The sequence below is a fragment of the Lithobates pipiens genome, unplaced genomic scaffold, assembly GCF_037356315.1.
Source record: "Lithobates pipiens isolate NorthernLeopardFrog02 unplaced genomic scaffold, aLitPip1_a1.2 Scaffold_27, whole genome shotgun sequence".
Classification (NCBI taxonomy): Eukaryota; Metazoa; Chordata; class Amphibia; order Anura; family Ranidae; genus Lithobates; species Lithobates pipiens.
This window is the reverse complement of record NW_027507788.1, coordinates 157964469-157983274: the sequence shown is the minus strand read 5'-3', so window position 1 is coordinate 157983274 and position 18806 is coordinate 157964469. Positions and strand designations below refer to the sequence as shown.

At 45.2% G+C, this 18806-nt stretch overlaps 1 protein-coding gene across 1 annotated transcript in view; it reads right to left on the bottom strand.

Annotated features, from left to right (window-relative positions):
• Positions 1–1913, bottom strand: part of UBE2M (ubiquitin conjugating enzyme E2 M) — a 35414-nt gene extending 33501 nt beyond the window's left edge. The window contains exon 1 of the mRNA XM_077457744.1: positions 1565–1913. Within this exon, the coding sequence (XP_077313870.1) occupies positions 1565–1673 (109 nt within the window). The 5' untranslated portion in view covers positions 1674–1913. The remainder of the gene's footprint in view (positions 1–1564) is intronic.
• Positions 1914–18806: the final 16893 nt, after the last annotated feature.

The window sequence follows — 18806 nt, the reverse complement described above, 5'->3', positions numbered from 1 at the left end:
TGGCTACCATGGTACTCCCCTATTGGCCAATCTCTGTACTGCAGTGGGGCATTGCTTCCACAAAAACCCCAATGGTCACCCTCTATACCAGTGATGGCGAACCTTGGCACCCCAGATGGTTTGTAACTACATTTCCCATGATGATCATCCATTCTGCAGTGTAGTTGAGCATAATGGGAAATGTAGTTCCAAGACATCTGGGGTGCCAAGGCTCGCCATCACTGCTCTATACTGTGGGGTTAGAACTCCACAGCAACCCCTAGTGGTTACCCTCTATATTGCGGTGGGATTAACACAGCGCTCCTTAATGGGTGAGGCTACTACAGCACTCCTAGTGACCATCCTCAATAATGCAGCAAGGTGTGGCTACTATGGTACTCCTAGTGGCCATCCTCTGTAATGCAGGGGGGGGCACTACAGCACTCCTAGTGGCCCCCCTCTGTAATGCAGCGAGGTGTGGCCACTACAGCACTCCTAGTGGCCCCCCTCTGTAATGCAGCGAGGTGTGACCACTACAGCACTCCTAGTGTCCATCCTCTGTAATGCAGCGAGCTGTGGCCACTATGGCACTCCTAGTGGCCACTCTCTACTGCAACTGGGTGCAATACCACAGCACCCCTTAGCGATTATCCTTTGTAGTGCGGCAGAGTGGGGCTGCTGCAGCGCCCCCCCCCCCAGTGGGCATTCTAGATATTGAAGTTGGGTGTGTTTACCACCGCATCCCCTAGTGGCTATCCTCTATAATGCAGCAAGGTGGGGATTCTAAAGTCCCTAGTGGCCATCCTTTGTGCTGCAGCAGGGTAAGGACACCACAGCGCCAAATGGTGGACATCCACTATACTGCAGAAGGAGGTGGCCACCACAGCACTGCCCCTGGGGGCCACCCTCCATACTGCAGCAGAACCTTTGTGAATGCTGTAGGAAGCTGATCACCACACTTACCCCCTATTGTTCAAAATTCTGCACGTCCAACCGCCTACCAATTGTTAGGGAATTACAAGTTCTAACTGCAACCTAGGGCAGTGATGGAGAACCTTGGCATCCCAGATGTTTTGGAACTACATTTCCCATGATGCTCAACTACACTGCAGAGTGCCTGAGCATCATGGGAAATGTAGTTCCAAAACATCTGAGGTGGCAAGACTCGCCATGACTGGTTGGCTCGGATTCAGAGAAAGGTATGGGGTGCAGGGATGATCTCCCATCCTACCTATATAGGATATGACTGCCCCCCCCCCAGCAACATTCTTTAATATGGTGGCCACTAATACTTGCCTGCAGGTCCTGGCTGTCCCATGGGAACTACAAGGCCCAGCTGACCATACCATGAGGTGCCCCTCCCCCCAGCAGTAGCAGGAACTTCAATGTAATCCCATTGTGGGCAGCCAGCTGTGAAGAACTACAAGTCCCAGCAGCCCCCCTGCTCAGCCATGCTGGGGCTTGTAGTGCCCCTGTGATGTAGGAGAAGGGGGTGGGGATCTCTCCCTATACAGAGGGGGAAATGTATCCTCAGCAGCGCCCCCCAGTGCCCGCCCTGTGTACTGCACCAGGCCCGGCTGCTCACCTTTCTGGATGCGGAGCTGGGCGGCGGAGGCCTTCTTGCTAGTGCCTTTGGTGCCGCCGGCGGATTCCTCCTCCTTCTTCTGCTGCTTCAAGGAGAACAGTTTGATCATCGTGCTGGATTCCCCCCGCGGGTCTCTCCGGCTCTCTCCCTGTACAGAGGGGGCAGCTCCTCCTCCTCCTCCCGGCCTCCCTCCGTCCCTGTCCTCCCGGCTCCTACACGTACAGCCGGCGCTCCCCCGACCCCTCTATGTGCGGCAGCGGCGGCTCAGCCCGGCAACGGAAACACTCGTCTCTCTGCGGGCGCCCCAGCCACTCCGCCGCTACTGCGCAGCTTCGGAAACACTCGTCAAACTCCGGAACCGGTAGTGCTGGCGCTCGGGGAGGATCGGAAACCTTCGGGAAAAGCCTTCGGAGGGTTGGTTCCGGAAACGCGCTCGGCTGTTTTCGGGGTCGTCCGACTTGACCCTCGGAGGGAGATCGGAAATATTCGGCCAAAATTTCGGGAGAGTTCGTCGAATCGGAGGTGTTCGCAGAGGCTTCGACTAACACTCGGCTATCTTCGGAAAGCTCTGTACTGTAGTGCAGTTCTGACTGCCTGCATTTGTTTATGTGTGTCTGTGTGTGTGTGTGTGTGTGTGTATATATATATATATATATATATATATATATATATATATATATATATATATAAAATCTGTCACCCATTCTTTGCCTATTCTTTGGGAAAAATTAAAATGTACATAAAGCGCTGCAGTTCCATTTAACCACTTTAAGACCGAGCCTCTTTTTTTAGATGTGGTGTTTACAAGTTAACAAAAAATTTTTTTGCTTGAAAATTACTTAGAACCCACAAACATACTTTTTTTTTTCTAACACTCTAGAGAATAAAATGGCGGTCCTTGCAATACTTTCTGTCACACCGTATTTACACAGCGGTCTTACAAGCACACTTTTAAAAAAAAAAAAATCCACATTTATGTATTACAAAATAAGACAACAGTAAAGTTAGCTACATTTTTATTTTTTATATTGTGAAAGATAATGTTACGCCGAGTAATGGAATGGAATGGCAACAAACTTTTACTCTTAAAAATCTCCATAGGTGACATTTAAAAAATTCTACCAGTTGCATGTTTTGCGTTACTGAGGAGGTCCAAGGCTAGAATTATTGCTCTCGCTCTGCAGATCGCGGTGAACCACATGTGTGGTTTGCACACCGTTTTAATATGCGGTCGCTTCGGCACGCGAGCTCGGCGTGATGGGGCGCATTTAAAAAAAAAAAAGTTTCTTATTTATTTTACCTTTTATTTTTAATTTTTACACTGTTTAAAAAAAAAAAAAATTGTGTCAGTTTTATTCCTAATACAGGGAATGTAAACATCCCTTGTAATAGAATAAAGCATGACAGGATCTCTTAAATATGAGATCTGTGGTCAAAAAATACCTTAGATCTCATATTTGGACTTAAATCGGGAGACCCGTGAATTTTTTTTTTTTTAAGTCAGCAGCTACAAATACTGCAGCTGCTGACTTTTAAAATAAGGACACTTACCTGTCACAGGGTCCAGCGATGTCGGCACCTGAGACCGAACCGCCCCTCGGTCCTCAGCTGCTGCCACTGCCATCTTCGCTATGGGAGTCAGGAAATGAAGCCTTGCGGCTTCACTTCCCGGTTCCCTACTGCGCATGCGCAAGTCACACAGGGCAATCTAAATGATCCGCGCTGTCTCTGGGACCCGTGTGTGTCCCAGCAGACAGCGCGGCAGGACAGGAAGAGGTATAGACTCCCGTGTGAGTCTATGCCCGGAAGTGGGTGCAAATACCTGTATTAGACAGGTATCTGCACCCCCCTCCCCCCTGAAAGGTGCCAAATGTGACACTGGAAGGGGGGAGGGTTCCGAAAAGTGGAGGTTCAATTTTTGTGTGAACCTCCGCTTTAAATGCAAAAAAAAAAAATGAATAAAAATTTGTCATTTAAAAAAAATGACAACAAAAAAATGTGTCTTTAAGACGTATGGGTGGAAGTGACGTTTTGACTTTGTTTCCGCCCTGCTATGGAATGGAGACATGTGGGGGCCATCTTCCCCTCACTTGTCTTGATACCTAGCAAGGAGACAGACGCGATCGCCTCCTCTGCTGCCAAAGGCACCGGTAAGCGGCGGAGGGCACCGGATTGCGGCAGGAGGCAATGCCCCTCTCCCGCCACCACTAAAAGTGATCTCACGGCGAAATTCGCCACAGAGACCACTTTTATCTTTTAGCCGACTGCTGGCTAAACACGGGGATACCGGGGATATTGCAGCTGGCTCCTGCCATAACAACGATATCTGTGCCTAAAGTAGGGCCGTACATCAGCGTGCAGCAGTCGGCAAATGGGCAGAAGATTTAATAGATGGGAAAATAGAAAAAATTACTGAAGGTCCGCTTTAAGTGTAGTCACACGCATATGTATATACACACACAGTATATGCGTGTGACTAAACTTAAATGGAATTGCAGCTCTTTATGTATTTTTACATTTTTGGAAAGAATGGGCAAGGGATGTGTCGATATTGCTCTTGGTGACTACCTCACAGATATCCCCGGACCACCAGAGTCACCTGTGTCCCCTCTCTAGCATTCTTTCTCCATATATTCCTATAAAGAATCCACTAAAGGGCCAGTGAAGCCATTGCTGGGACAACCATGTTGGTGTCATCGCTCCCCTAGTGGATACTGTATAGGAATATATTGAAAGTGCTGTATATTCAGTGAGGAGGAAGTTCAACAGGGCCCTGGATGCCATGTCAGGATCAAGATTTGATGCGGGATGGGAGAGAGGAACAGTAATCACGAACAGTGATAATGACTTCCCGGAAGATCGAAACTCAACAACTGCCATCCAAAATGGGTGAAGGTAACGGGGTTCCAGGAGTATAGACTCATGATTCATCAAAGGACTCTGGATTTCTCACCTGGGACAAAAAGGGGGACCAATGGACTAACTACGGGGGACTTGGAAGATCCTGTACAGGAATGTGTGTTGAAGACATCTTTGTTGAACTGTCACCATATGACGAAACGCGTAGGGGAGAGAGGCTATGTGATGTCATCATGCTAAGGACCGTAGCTTGCTTTTTGGAATCTGTGTTATGCGTGTGAGTGAATACTTTTAATATAATAAACCATCTGGTTTTTAGACTGCATTATGAGGCTGTTCTGTTTTTATGATTTCATATGAGTGTAGCACATGAGGAAGTTGAATGTCCCTGGACTGCTGGTGGGGAGTGATATCCTGACATGTGACAAGTTGGCTTTACTATACCCAGAGTGCCAATGAGGTTTTGGAGACTCCATTCATTTTCTTGACCACTCAATCTATAGAGGGTCAGTATATTCTGTCAAGAAGTCTTGAGTGCTCACTATTGGTGGATAGTGTGAGAACATTGCACTGAAGCTTTTTCTTTGACACTCTGGAGGTGTTCACATCCGTTTAACATTTGGGAATTTTTATTGAGGACTAAATGTCACAATTTATGTTTAGAAGCACAGACCTTATGCGCTTTGAGCACTGCACTTCTATATGTATAGGTGACAGAGAGTCCTAGTAGTGAGGAAGCTCATGTGCTTAGCTTCCTTCCCTAGCAATCGGGATGTAATTCATGACACAGGACATCCAATGGACCCATGCTAGTAGTCACGGAAGATGGGGTGAGGCCTTGGGAGGAGAATAATGCCACGTACACACGACCGGACTTTTCGACAGCAAAGGTCTGACAGAACAAATCCGTCGGACAATTTGATTGTGTGTGGGCTCCATTGGACCTTTGCTGTCCAAAAATCTGACGGACTTTAGAAATAGAACATGTTTAGAATTTTTTCGCCTGACCTAGTTCCTATGGAGAAATCTGCTCGTCTGTATGCTAGTCCGACGGAGGAAAACTGATGCTAGGGCAGCTATTGGCTACTGGCTATGAACTTTCTTATTCTAGTCTGGTCGTACGTCATCACGTTCAAATCCGTCAGAATTTTGGTGTGATTGTGTGTGGCCAAGTGCATTCATTCGGAAAGTCCGTCGGAACTCCACCGAAAGTCTGTGGGGAAGACTGTCGGACCTAGTCTGCCAGAAAGTCCAGTCGGCTGTACGTGGCATTAGGCTTCATATACACTGGCAGTCGTAAACTTGAGTTTAGGAGCTTTTGGCTTTTTTTTTGCTAAAGCTCCTAAACTCAACCCTATGAAAGCCTATGTGTCCATGTAAAGATAGTATTTTATCAGAGCTATGGAGCTGCTACGGTGAAGTTAAACCTCCCTCTCCTGAACGTGGTGGAATCGTGTTCAGGGTAGGAACATTTTGACCCGTCAGCTGCAGTAAAACGCAAATCACGGTAAAAACATGGTTTGCGTTTTTCCCTCATTTTGCATTAACCCATGGCCGCAGTCAGACCAGGCTAGTTTCAAGCTGATATGCACGGTACACTATGCTGATCCCCAGGTGGAATGCACGCCAACCCTGGCTTACAGGTCTTGATGTTCTCATCATCTTTGGGGGTCAGGGAGAGGATTTTAAAAGCGGGGTTCCACCCTAAAGTGGAACTTCCGCTCGTCGGAACCCTCCCCCCTCCGATGCCACAGTTGGCACCTTTCAGGGGGAGGCGGATGCAGATACCTGTCTAAGACAGGTATTTGCACCCACTTCCGGGCATAGACTCCCATGGGAGTCTATGCCTCTTCCTGTCCCGCCGTGCTGTCTGCTGGGACACACACGGGTCCCAGAGACAGCGTGGACCATTCCTATTGCGCTGCGCAACTCGTGCATGCGCAGTAGAGAACTGGGAAGTGAAGCCGCAACGCTTCACTTCCTGATTCTCTCACCTAGAATGGTGGCAGCAGCAGCCGAGACCCGAGCGATCGATCGGCCTCGGCTGCCGACATCGCTGGATCCTGGGACAGGTGAGTGTCCATTTATTAAGTCAGTGCAGTATTTGTAGCTGCTGGCTTTCAATATTTTTTTTTTACAGTGAAATCCCTCTTTAAGTAAGTTTTTAGTAGCTGTACCCTTGCAGTTCGATTCAATGAGCAGTTTGGAACGGTTTACGCTATGAGGATCTCTGGTTACTCTTTCCTTTCTCATCCTGCTTACTAAGAGACATCAGTGTCACACCACACATGATCGCGGGAGAGGACTTGAGGATCGGTCGGTTTATCTCCCTTTTCCGGTCACAGAGACCGCCAAGCCTGATTTGACTCCTCTTGCTGTATGGCAAATAGGGTCAACAACGTCCAGTGAGTAGGAATTTCTACCATATCCTGAACTGGTGTCCCATTGGACATTTTTAGTTTATGCTGTCTATGATATACATCAACCACTACTGTCCATTAATACTTGGATAATCCTATACACCTGAAAGAACTTTTTCACATTGGATGTCGCAATTTTTTTGTCCATGGAGAATTCTTTTTATTGCTTGGACGTTTTTGCATTTGCTTGTTAGGCCTCTTTCACATGAACGATCCGTTCAGGTCCGCCTGTCAGTTTCTTAGGCAGACCTGAATGGACGCTCCATAGACCTCTATGGAGCGTCGGATGTCATCGGTGACATGTGCGCTGACATCCGACCCGCTCCCATCCGAAAAAGTGTAACAGAGGAAAAACCTACTTTTGCATCCGTCTGAGGATCAGATTGGGTGATAACGGACTCTACGGTCCTTCTTCATCCTATCCCACCATAGAGCAGAGTGGCGCTCTGACAGGTCCGTCCTTGCACAGTGTGTGAGAGACTGACCTGTCATCTGGTTGCTCAGCGGAGAATGACGAATCGATCCGCTGCAGAGCAGAGTGGGCTCCGTACACGGACACGTCCTTGTAAAAGAGCCCTTAGTCTTATATGAAATGCACTCAATCCTAGATAAAAAAAAATTATTTCATATTTATCCATATATTATGTATTATATTATTTCACTGATATGTACCTGTTCACTATATGATTAACTCATTGGGATAGATTTGATTAGATAGAGCTGTTTTCACCACATGGAGTCATCCCAGTGGATCACTTAACACTAGTTTACATGTAACCTAAGCATAGATTTTGTATTAGAGTCAAGCTTCTTAGTATTCAAGTGTATGATATGAATTGATGTAATTGGGAATGAGATGACAGGTTACTGGGCTACTGGAGTCTGGTACAAGTTCAGAAATGCTGTACAATTCAAATGAGAGAGAAGTTATGAAAGTTAATGAGGAAGTGATGTCTGTAGTTAACAATGTAAAGAGTACAGAGGTTGGGCCACAGATTACAAGGAGATAATTGTGTTCGCTTTTAAAGAGGGAGTCCACCCGAAAAAAAAATTATTAAAATCCAGCAGCTATAAATACTACATCTGCTGACTTTTAATAAATGGACACTTACCTTTTCTGGGGTCCAGCGACGTCGGCAGCCGAGGCCGATCGATCTCTCGGCTGCTGCCGCCGCCATTCTCGGTGAGGGAATCAGGAAGTGAAGCGTTGCGGCTTCACTTCCCGGTTCCCTACTGGGCATGTGCGAGGCGCGTAGCACAATGGGAATGGTCCGCACTATCTCTGGGACCCGTGTGCGTCCCAGCAGACAGCGCGCCGGGACAGGAAGAAGCATAGACTCCCGTGGGAGGTGGGTGCAAATACCTTGCTTACAGAAATAGATTAGTCCCTAAGAGCCAATACATTAGACTGAGGCGCAACTGCTCTAGAGTTGAAGAATTTTTGGTACAGGCCGAGATTCTCACTTCTAGATTTTTAGAAAAAGGATACCAACAAGAGTTCTTGATTAAGACCCTTAATGAAGTGACTAACATCGACCGTGGTGATTTGTTGGTTGAAAGGGGCCCACGTGCAAATGACATTCAGGGAAAAGTCCCCTTCATAACCACTTACTCTCTCCAACAGAAGAGTATAAAAAAATTGATAAATAAACATTGGCACATTGTCAGCAGTGATGCCACTTTGAAAAATTTGGTAAGTGAGAGGCCTCAAGTAGTGTTTAGAGGGGCATCGTCAGTCCGTAACAGTCTAGCACCAAACGTTATAGACCCTCCGGTCAGGGGTAGGGGCTTTTTTGATCAGCTTACTGGATTTTATAAATGCGGAAAGTGTAGGGTCTGTTCCTTGAATTCCTGCCTTCAGAGACGGACCACTACCTTTCACAGTACGGCTACTGGATTAGATCATAGTATTAAACCGTGTATCACATGTGCTACCACGGGAGTGGTTTATATGTTGCAGTGCCCTTGCGGGCTGCAATATGTGGGACGCACGAAGCGCCCCCTACAGGTGAGACTCAATGAACATATAACTAATATTATCATTGGTTTTCCCAACCACTCTGTGTCTAAGCACTACTTGAGTTTTCATAATAAAGACCCCTCCAAGACCCTTTTCCTGGGGATCGACAAATACAAACCTCACTGGCGGGGTAGCTCTTTAGTGAGAGAAATTTCTAAACTTGAGATGTCTTGGGTCCACCGTCTTAAAACTTATACCCCTTTTGGGCTCAATATTGACACCGATGTCAATGCTTTCATTGACAATTCCTAGTCATTTATTTTTTTCCATTTACCTTTTCATGTATCTGGGTTTGACTTTTCATTTATATATATACTTTTATTTATACACATATTTTCTGTATTTTCTGTATTTTGAAGGCCATATTAGTTTCATATATGTATTATTACTGTCTTTTGGCCTTGCCGGTTTTGAGATGCTAGACTGGTTTATATACTTCAGACATGTGTGATATTTTCACTACACATGTATATATATGTATTTCATTACTATTTCTTTATTTTTATTTTTATTGTCATTCTTATGTTATTTTAATTTTTTATATTTTTATTTTTAGCATCCTTTCCCTTTACTAATAATTTTTTGATTGAATTTTAGGTATGGATTGTGTAGAAGGGAAGGATATTTTCTATGCGATTGTTGGGCTTGATCTATGCGTGTGGATTCAATTTATGCCACTCTCTGGTTTGATCTATGCGCATGGATCACTCCCTACTCTCCATATATATTTATTTATTTTTCCTCTCACCAAGAGAAATATTATATCCATGGGCTAGTGTAGAGTAATTTCCTCTAAATAATCCTCTTTCATCCATTTACACATTTTTGATGACTATTAACATACATAAGATAGACATATGACATTGAATTTGCATATGTTTTCTGCATGAATCCCTTTAGAGGATTGGTTGTAGCCTAATTCATAATTGGGTCGCTTTGCTCTTTTGCGCATTGTGAGGCGGTGTACGGTCCATGTATTGTCAATCTTACACCTGCGCTACACCAACACACATATGCACCACTTTAATGTTGTTTTCTTTTTGATTTTGAACATTTTACACATCCGAGGGATATAGTTTTTACCTAAGATGTTTAACAAACCAAATGATAAGCGGATCTGTTATATTTTCAATAACTGGACAGACTGCGCTTGTCTTAGGGCTATTTGCTATCATCTTTAATGGCGCATGTCGACTAAGTCTTGCATCTCAGAACGAGGCTTGGTACTCACCATTAGCTTTATTAGGCGGAGCGTCACTGCGCTGCCCGTTCCCCATTGACAACGTCAGGTATGACGAAACGCGTCTGGGAAGGCACGCAGTGATGCCACCACGTTGTAGGAGAGGAGGACGGGCTCCTGTTTGCCGGCCGGCTTTTTACATTGTTCCTATATGCTGTGTTTTATCTACTTACTTGTAAGTGCATTACTTTTACTTTAATTAAACTGTTCCTACGTTATTACGCTATGTCAGTTCCTTTCTTTTCTGTGGACCTCTGAGTTCCTCATTTGAGACCACGGAACAGATTACTATCTATGAAGTACCGGTATGAGATGGAGTGCTGACCCACTGAAGGAAGGTTAACTTGGATGTGATCTACCGACCATATATAAACGCTTCATTTTATATATTTTCCGGTAAGCGCATTCACTATATGGTGACGGGCACTTCATGCGCTTTTGGAAAGTGTTGAACCACTGTGGTGCTGCTATTTAAGAACACTAACGTCCAGTATCTGGATTCACCTATGAACTTTTCCTTGATTGGACTTTTGTTTGTGTCATTTTTTAGGCACTTTCGTTATTTTTATACACTTGAGGTGTTTTGTTAACTGTATTAATTATTCACTTATTGAACATTCACTTTTTTATATTTTTATTATTATTATAATTGTATCAATTATTCACTTATTAAGTATTCACATTTTTTGTTATTTTTGGGTGTCAATTAGAGGGTTGGCGCAGCTTTTTATTTCTGTATTTCTGCTGAGTGCTATATCGCATTTATTGCTGCTGCCTATATTGCTAGTTTGTTTGTTTTTCACTACTTTTCCCAGCGCGGTTTATATTTTCCTATAAATACCTTGCTTAGCCCTTGTACACACCTTGGAAATTCTGACAGAAAATGTCCGATCGGACTGTGTTGTCGGATAATCCGACCGTGTGTGGACTCCATCGGACATTTTCCATCGGAATGTCCAACCAACAAAGTTTGAGAGCTGGATATAAAATTTTCCGACAACATGATCCGATTGGACTTTGTCCGATCCTTTGTAGAGAATTCCGTTCGGACAAAGTGCCACGCATGCTCATATCAAATTACGAGACCAAAGCTATTGGCTACATTAGCCTGAATGTAGTCCCGTCGTAACGAATGAACGCCATCACGTTTCCCGAACGATCGGATTTTCCGACAACTTTGTCCGACCGTGTGTATGCAACACCAGTTTCAGACAAAATCCGTCTGAAAAAAATCTGATGGATTTTGTTGTTGGAATGTCCGACCGTGTGTACAAAGGCTTAGACAGGTATCTGCACCCCTCTGAAAGGTGCCAAATGTGACACCGGGAGGGGGGGGGGGGGTTCCAATGAGCGGAAGTTCCACTTTAGGGTGGAACTCCACTTTAAGTTGGAGTGCTGCCCTAATGCCAGCCTTTCAATGGCAGCATCAGCCCATCATTGGGGGTAGTGGCGAGGGCTCTCTCTGGATCTCCACATGAGTACAGTAAGCTTCGCCCACAACCTGCTATCTAGGTGGACTACAAAACACCTCCCCATTATGGAGAAAAGAAGGAGGTGTTAATGTACTCGCCAAAAGGTTAAAATCATAGTTCACCTTTACCAAAAAATTGTCTGTGCAGATAAGGGTCTGTAGATGGAAACCTGAAACCTGACCTGAAAACTCTCAGGATGTTGCCAGGACATTGCGAAGAGAAGCCAAGCTATTACTGTTCCAGCATTTTTATTTGAGAGTTTTTGAGCATTTCTACAAGTGTAGTACAAGCATTTTACAGCCTCAGGTGTTTATGTTTATCCAATAGAAAGCACTATGGCCAGGAGAGGTGGAGGAGATTAGATGTGGAGAGCTGCTGTGTGAGCCGAGAATGCATAAAAAAAACTTGTAAGACACTCACGGTGCATGTTTTCAGGTGTTCTCATTAAAGTCTAAAGCCCCATACACACTATTAGATTTTCTGCTGATTTTTTCCTTTAGATTTACCAAAACCATATAATATGAGGTCAAACCTTAGGAGTTTCAATTTGTATGCAATCAGGCAGGCCCTTGCACTACATGGTTTTTCATAAGTCTGAAGACAAAAATCAGCAGAAAATCTGTGTGTATGGGGCTTAAGGTAAGGGTTCCAATCTGCCAAAAGGGTGCTCATGTACTTTTTTGAGCATTGGGCTTGTTGAGCATTTTAAAAGAAATTTGCTCAGGTGTAAAGGGGGCCTTACTGTCTTTACATGTAGGCAGGTTGAAAAGTGTGTACAGTTTAGGTAGTCAGCAACCAACCCAGGCTGGGGAATGGGTTAAAAGTTTTTAGCTCAGTTCCTGGGCTTTTGGTCCTATTCAGCCTCTGCTATAAAAAGGGGGAACAGCTAAGGTCTGGAGTTGCTGGAGTAGGAAGGAGAACACTAGTATCGGTGAGTTCAAGCATTGCAGGCTCTTCGTGGGTCTGCCAAAGGAACTGGGAATTTGGGGAAGACTTCTAGGCCATGGACATTTTCATAATTGACTCTCACTTCACAGAGGCATGCCTGCAGGGCTGGACTTACCATTGGGCTTGACTGGGCTCAAGCCCATGGGCCCCGCACAATAGGGGGCCCCGCCGAGATACATAGCCGAGTATACTCGGCTCCGCTCACAGTCACGCCCAGTCCCGCCCTATGATAGGCATAACACAGGGACTGGGCGTGACTGTGAGCCGAGCCGAGTACACTCGGCTACTCTCGGCTCCGCTTGGGACTGCGAGAGGACCCGAGAGCCGCCGAGATACACAGGACTCTGTATCTCGGCAGCACCATTTTTAAACTTCAAGACTGCAATGACAAGGCTGCAAATGACACTGGACAAGGTTGCAAATGGATGGGCAAGGCTGCAGATAGACACTGATAAGGCTGCATTGATGGGCATTTAAATGTAAGTTTTTTCCTTAAACTTCCCTCCTAAAAGTTTTTTTCCTTAAAATTCCCTCCTAAACTTGGGGTGCATGTTATATGCCAGCGCGTGTTATACACAGATAAATATGGTAATGTATAGAAGGTAGGGCCAGAAAGTGACTCAAGCTCAGGGCCCCCACCACCCTAAGTCCTGCCCTGCATGCCTGGGTCCCTACATTAATCTAGTTAAATGCTAGGTGCACGACAGGACCCCATTCTGTTCCTGGGTAAAAATATTAACCACTTCCCGACTGGCGCACGCTGATGTATGTCGGCAGAATGGCACAGGCAGGCATATTGGCGTACTGGTACGTCCAGTTTTAAATGCTGCCCTGCCATCGCGGCGCGCTTGCGTGCCGGTCAGGACCCCCGTGTCTGGTCACGGGTCCCGCGGACTTGATCGCTGCGGGCACACCCGCGATCGTCTCACGGGGCAGCTGAATGAGGAGATGCCGTTGTAAACAGCATGTCCCTGTTCTGCCTAGCAACAAGTGATGCTGATTTCTGCTCCATGTGATTGGAGCAGAGATCAGTGTTCACTAAAACAAAGCCCAGCCCCCCCACAGTTAGTAACCCCTAGGAACACTTAACCCCTACACTGCCACCCACTGGTTAACCTCTTCACTGCCAGTGTCATTTACACAGGAATGACTGCATTTGTATAGCAGTGATTGCTGTATAAATGACAATGGTCCCAAAAATGTGTCAAAAATGTCCGATGTGTCCGCCTTAATGTCGCAGTTGCAATAAAAATCGCTGATCGCCACCATTACTAGTAAAAAAAATAATTATTAATAAAAATGCCATAAAACTATCCCCTATTTTGTAAACGCTATAACTTTTGCGCAAACCAAACAATAATCGCTTATTGCGATTTTTTTTTATTTTTTTTTACCAAAAATATGTAGAAGAATACGTATCGGCCTAAACTGAGGGAAAATTATTTTTTTATATATTTTTGGGGGATATTTATTATAACAAAATGTAAAAAATAATGCTTTTTTTTCAAAATTGTCGCTCTATTTTTGTTTATAGCGCAAAAAATAAAAATGCAGGGGTGATCAAATACCACCAAAAGAAAGCTCTATTTGTGGGAAAAAAAGGATGTCAATTTTGTTTGGGAGCCACACAGCACGACAGTTGTCAGTTAAAGCGACGCAGTGCCGAATCGCAAAAAGTGGTCTGGTCTTAAGCCAGCAAAATGGTACGGTCTGGAAGTGGTTAACAAACAAAAAAAAACAAAAGAGTTTAAATATCGATAGTTAATAAAATAGAAACAAACAAAAAATAATCAGCAAAGAAACAATAGACAAATAGAGAAGGAGAATAAGGTGGTAAGTAGGGATGATTAGAGTAAACTAAAGGTTAATAAGGAGCTAAACAGAGAAACATTTTATTAAAACAAAAACAAAGCCTTTTTTTAACATGTCAGATTGACTGCAAATCAAAAGGGATGAATTTAGATCTGCAGATGATGTCAGTTGAAGCAATGAACAGAAAGATACAAATGTAACAACATGGTAATTGTATCTTTGTTTAATCATGTCGGCGGGGGGGATAACTGGATGAGGTACACCCTACACCCATCCTGTGTACAATGATAACGTTTTTCTGGGCATATCTAGCATGCCCAAAGTCTGCAGCTAGATAAAGTGGACCTTCACCCTCTTTACACACTTTAGATATTCTTCTTCCTCCAACACTCCCTGTTACAAAACAGAAGCAACCCCCCCCCCCAAATATGTCTTCTGGGGGACCCGGTCTGTCTCTTCCCCATTTTCTTGCCTAGGTGAAAATAATGTATTCTCCCTCCCCGAAGCCTCCTGGGCTTCACATGTCATCCATCTCAGGAGGCATTGGGGCAATCTCGGGCCAACTGAGTGTACTCCGGACAATCTTGTTTTCACTGTGCATTTGCAGCCCTCCGTCATCAGGGGATAAGAATCCAGAAGGGAGGCCAGCCCCCTGATAATGTTGGTATAGATCAGGGATATGCAATTAGCGGACCTCCAGCTGTTGCAAAACTACAAGTCCCATGAGGTATAGCAAGACTCTGACAGCCACAAGCATAACACCCAGAGGCATGATGGGACTTGTAGTTGTGCAACAGCTGGAGGTCCGTTAATTGCATATCCCTGGTATAGAAGATGGTGGTGTAGGACCTGCAGTGTTGCAGCAAGGGGTACTGTTGCAGAAGACAACGCTGGATTTGATATGTGAGTATATTATTTTTAGGACAACCAGTGGTACAGGAATGAAAATAAGGGGGGAAAAAAAACAAAGCATAAAGAGGGAGTAAGCTTACTTTTTTTTTTTTTTTTTTTGTAAATTCTTTATTTAGTTAACAGGATAATCAGGCACAGATACAAAGGCATAACACATTGTATAGCTCATTACCCCCATTACACGTAAGCTTAATTTTTAACAAGTTTACAATTTTTCTAAAGGTGATACAGATTAGAATAAGATATTGTATATTTGCAGAAAATCCACAGATAAAAATATTTCCTGACAGGCTCCATGACAGCATACGTGTGGGTTAGTCCCGCCTCCATAACTACCCAATAGGACCAACAGGTGTTCTCCTACCTGAAGATATCTTCACTGCGATCAAAATCGGCCGATTGTCAAGCTATGTTCCTCCGATAGGCCCTGTCTGTTAAGCATGGATATGGAGTGTATGGCAGAGTAGCGCTGAAGATTTGGATTTAGGACAATGCGCATGGCTTATTGCCTACTGTTGTGAGGTGGCCATTATCTGCCAGGATGACTGGTGGTGTGTGTCTAACAAGTTCGGCCGGATGATCATTGGTGGAGTGCTGAGAATTTTTAAACCTTTACATGGCAGCAGTGTTTGTGTTACCTGTCTCTTTTTTCTGTGTCTTCCCGGCTGGTTCTATGCTTTGGTGCTGACGCTTCTGCGTTCCAGCACCCCTTTCTCCTATTTCCGGGTCCAGCACAGCATTCTGCGCATGCGCGGTCCTGATCCGAAGTGAGGCTTGGTTCTCGCGCATGCGCGCAGGCACCTAGCGTTTGACGTCGCCGATGATGTCACGGGGCCACATTTAAAATCCAGAGAGAGCTGTCAGAGCCCTGGGAATGATTGCATAATATTCAGCGACTTATCGGGCTATTCTCTGGACAATACAAGGTAGGATGATGGTCTGGCTTTGTATTTTGTTTCTCTCTGAGCGATGGTTAGCAGCTTATGGGGGTTTAGTATTTTACAGTCAGCGATCAGTAGTGATGGATGCCTCACTGCCCCCTAGTGACCAGCCCGCTTGTAACAGGTATGTACACAGCTGGTTTGCTGTGTATATTTGGAGAATTAGTTTTAGCATTTGATACCAGCTGGTCTTTTTATTTCTGTCTCCCTCTTGTGTATTTCCTTATAGTCCTTCTAGATCTGATCCGCAGTATAGTGCTTATAGTCGCAGTGGATCGTCAAAATCGCACCACCATAAATCATCTGCAAACTCTAGTCATCATAGATCTGAACAGCGCAGTAGAGATTATTTGTGCCCCCCTTCTGCTCACTCTAGTAAGAAGCCAGAAAGTCACTTTGCGATCATTGTTTTTCTAAAGCCGCAGATGAGAGAGATGGTACAGATCAATGTCTGGAGTCAATGGTGAGACGGATAGTAAAGGAGTCCTTGCAACAAAGGGAAGTTCAACAATCTATTGAGTCCCCTTCAGACCCATTATGTCCCTCAGAAGGGGAAGGGTTATTGCATGAGACTTGGGAAGCCTCCCAGCCAAGTCGCCACTCTGTTCCCGTTTCAGACAGCGATTCAGAACTGGAAGATCCAGGTTTGGGATTTGATTATGCATTAGTGCCTGCATTAGTCAAGGCGGTGAGTATGTAACTCTTCCCTTGGAGGACACGGTATCTTTTAAAGATCCGTTGGAAAGGAGAATTGACTCAGATTTGAAAAGATTTTATCTGACTTCTGGGATGGCATACAAACCAATATTGGCGTTGGCAGTGGTGTCAAAGGCTATTGAATCCTGGGCCGATAATGTGGAAGAATTCTTAAGAGGAATTTCTATGGATACGGCTAAAGATTCTCTTATTCAGGAGATCAGAATGGCTTCCACCTTTCTTGGGGAGGCATCTATTGATGTCATCCGCCTGCTGTCCTAGGCTATGTTGGCGGCAGTCTCGGCACGCCGTGCTTTATGGCTCCATCCATGGTTGGTGGATCCAGCATCTAAGCAGGCTTAGTGCCGGATCCCCTTTGTGGGGGCCTCTTTATTTGGTAATAAACTGGATAGTGCCATATCCCGGGCCACAGGTGGGAAATCTGGTTTCCTCCCTCAAGACAGACGTCTTCAGAACCAGAAACGTCCTTTTCTAAGAAGGCATAATTCGGATCGCGCCAGGGATGTGCGCAGTTATAGGCCCGGCAGGGAGTTTTCTAGATCATGGAAGTCTAGACAGTCTTCCTTCAAAAAGACCTCAAAAGGGGGTTCTTCTGTGAACCAGGATTCCGCGAAATGTTTTTGAAATTGGGCTCGCTCAAACATGTCAGGTGGGGGCTCGCCTTCTCCACTTCCGGCATGTTTGGGCGGCCTCAATTCAAGATTATTGGACCATAAAGACAGTGTCCTCCAGTCACAAGTGGGTCTTCGTCAACAGCCCAAGATTAAGGTTTGTCCCCACAACAATTCCAGGCTCAGAGGAGAAGAAACAGGTCCTATTGACCTACGAGAGTTTTTTAATAGATCAAGGCGCAGTCGTTCCCGTGCCAGACGACGAGCGTGGCAAAGGCATGTACTCCCCTCTGTTTATGATACAGAAGAAAAACGGCACATGGAGGCCGGTGATAGATTTGACCCACCTCAATTCCTTTATTTGAAAGGAAAAGTTCAAGATCGAATCTCTACGATTCAGCAGTCAGTGCATCTGGGAGATTGGTTGATATCAATCGATTTGAAGGATGCATATTTCCACATGCCGGTAGCAAAGGATTTTCAGCAATATCTCTGCTTCGCAGTAGGCGAACAACATCTACAGTTTACATGTCTCCCTGTCGGGTTAACAACATCACCTCGGGTCTTATCCAAAGTCCCTTTTGCTGTAGTAGCTCTTCTCCGAATCAAAGGTATTCGTCTCCACCATTATCTGGACGATTTGCTCCTATTGTCCCAGGACAGAGATCAGATCTTGAGTCACAAGAGTTTAGTAATCTCCACTCTGCAAAAGTTTGAGTGGCTCCTGAATCTAGAGAAGAGCCACCTGGAGCCGACACAAGCTCTCGTGTTTCTAGGGGCCCAGTTCGATATGTTAGAAGGCACTATCTCCCTGCCGGAAGAAAAGATCGGAGTGATCCAAGACAGTGATCCGGCATCATCTCATCTTTCGGCTCTCCAATGCCTGAAAGTGATTGGCACAATGACACAAATAGAGTATGGGAACGTATATGGTCCAGGTTCATGGTCCAGATCAAATTCGTGTAATTCTCTGGCAGTTCAAGATATATTGTCTTTCCTTCAATCAGGTTTGGACTTATCTCTGGCAGTTAGCTCTTTAAGAATACACGTATCAGCCATTTCAGCCTTCACAAGAGTTTTGTGGGCAAATCATCAGTGGCGGATTTATAGGGGTCGCAAGATTGCCATGGTGACCTTGAGGGCCCCCTGTACTCTTCCATAGGAGGGGAGGCTGAGAGAAGCTCCCTGATCATCAGCCGAACTGAAATCGGCATTATGCAGGGAGCTCCTCACATTAGCCTTTAGTGAAAGCATAGTGTGTGCTCTTTGTCCCCCCCTACAGTGCAGTAC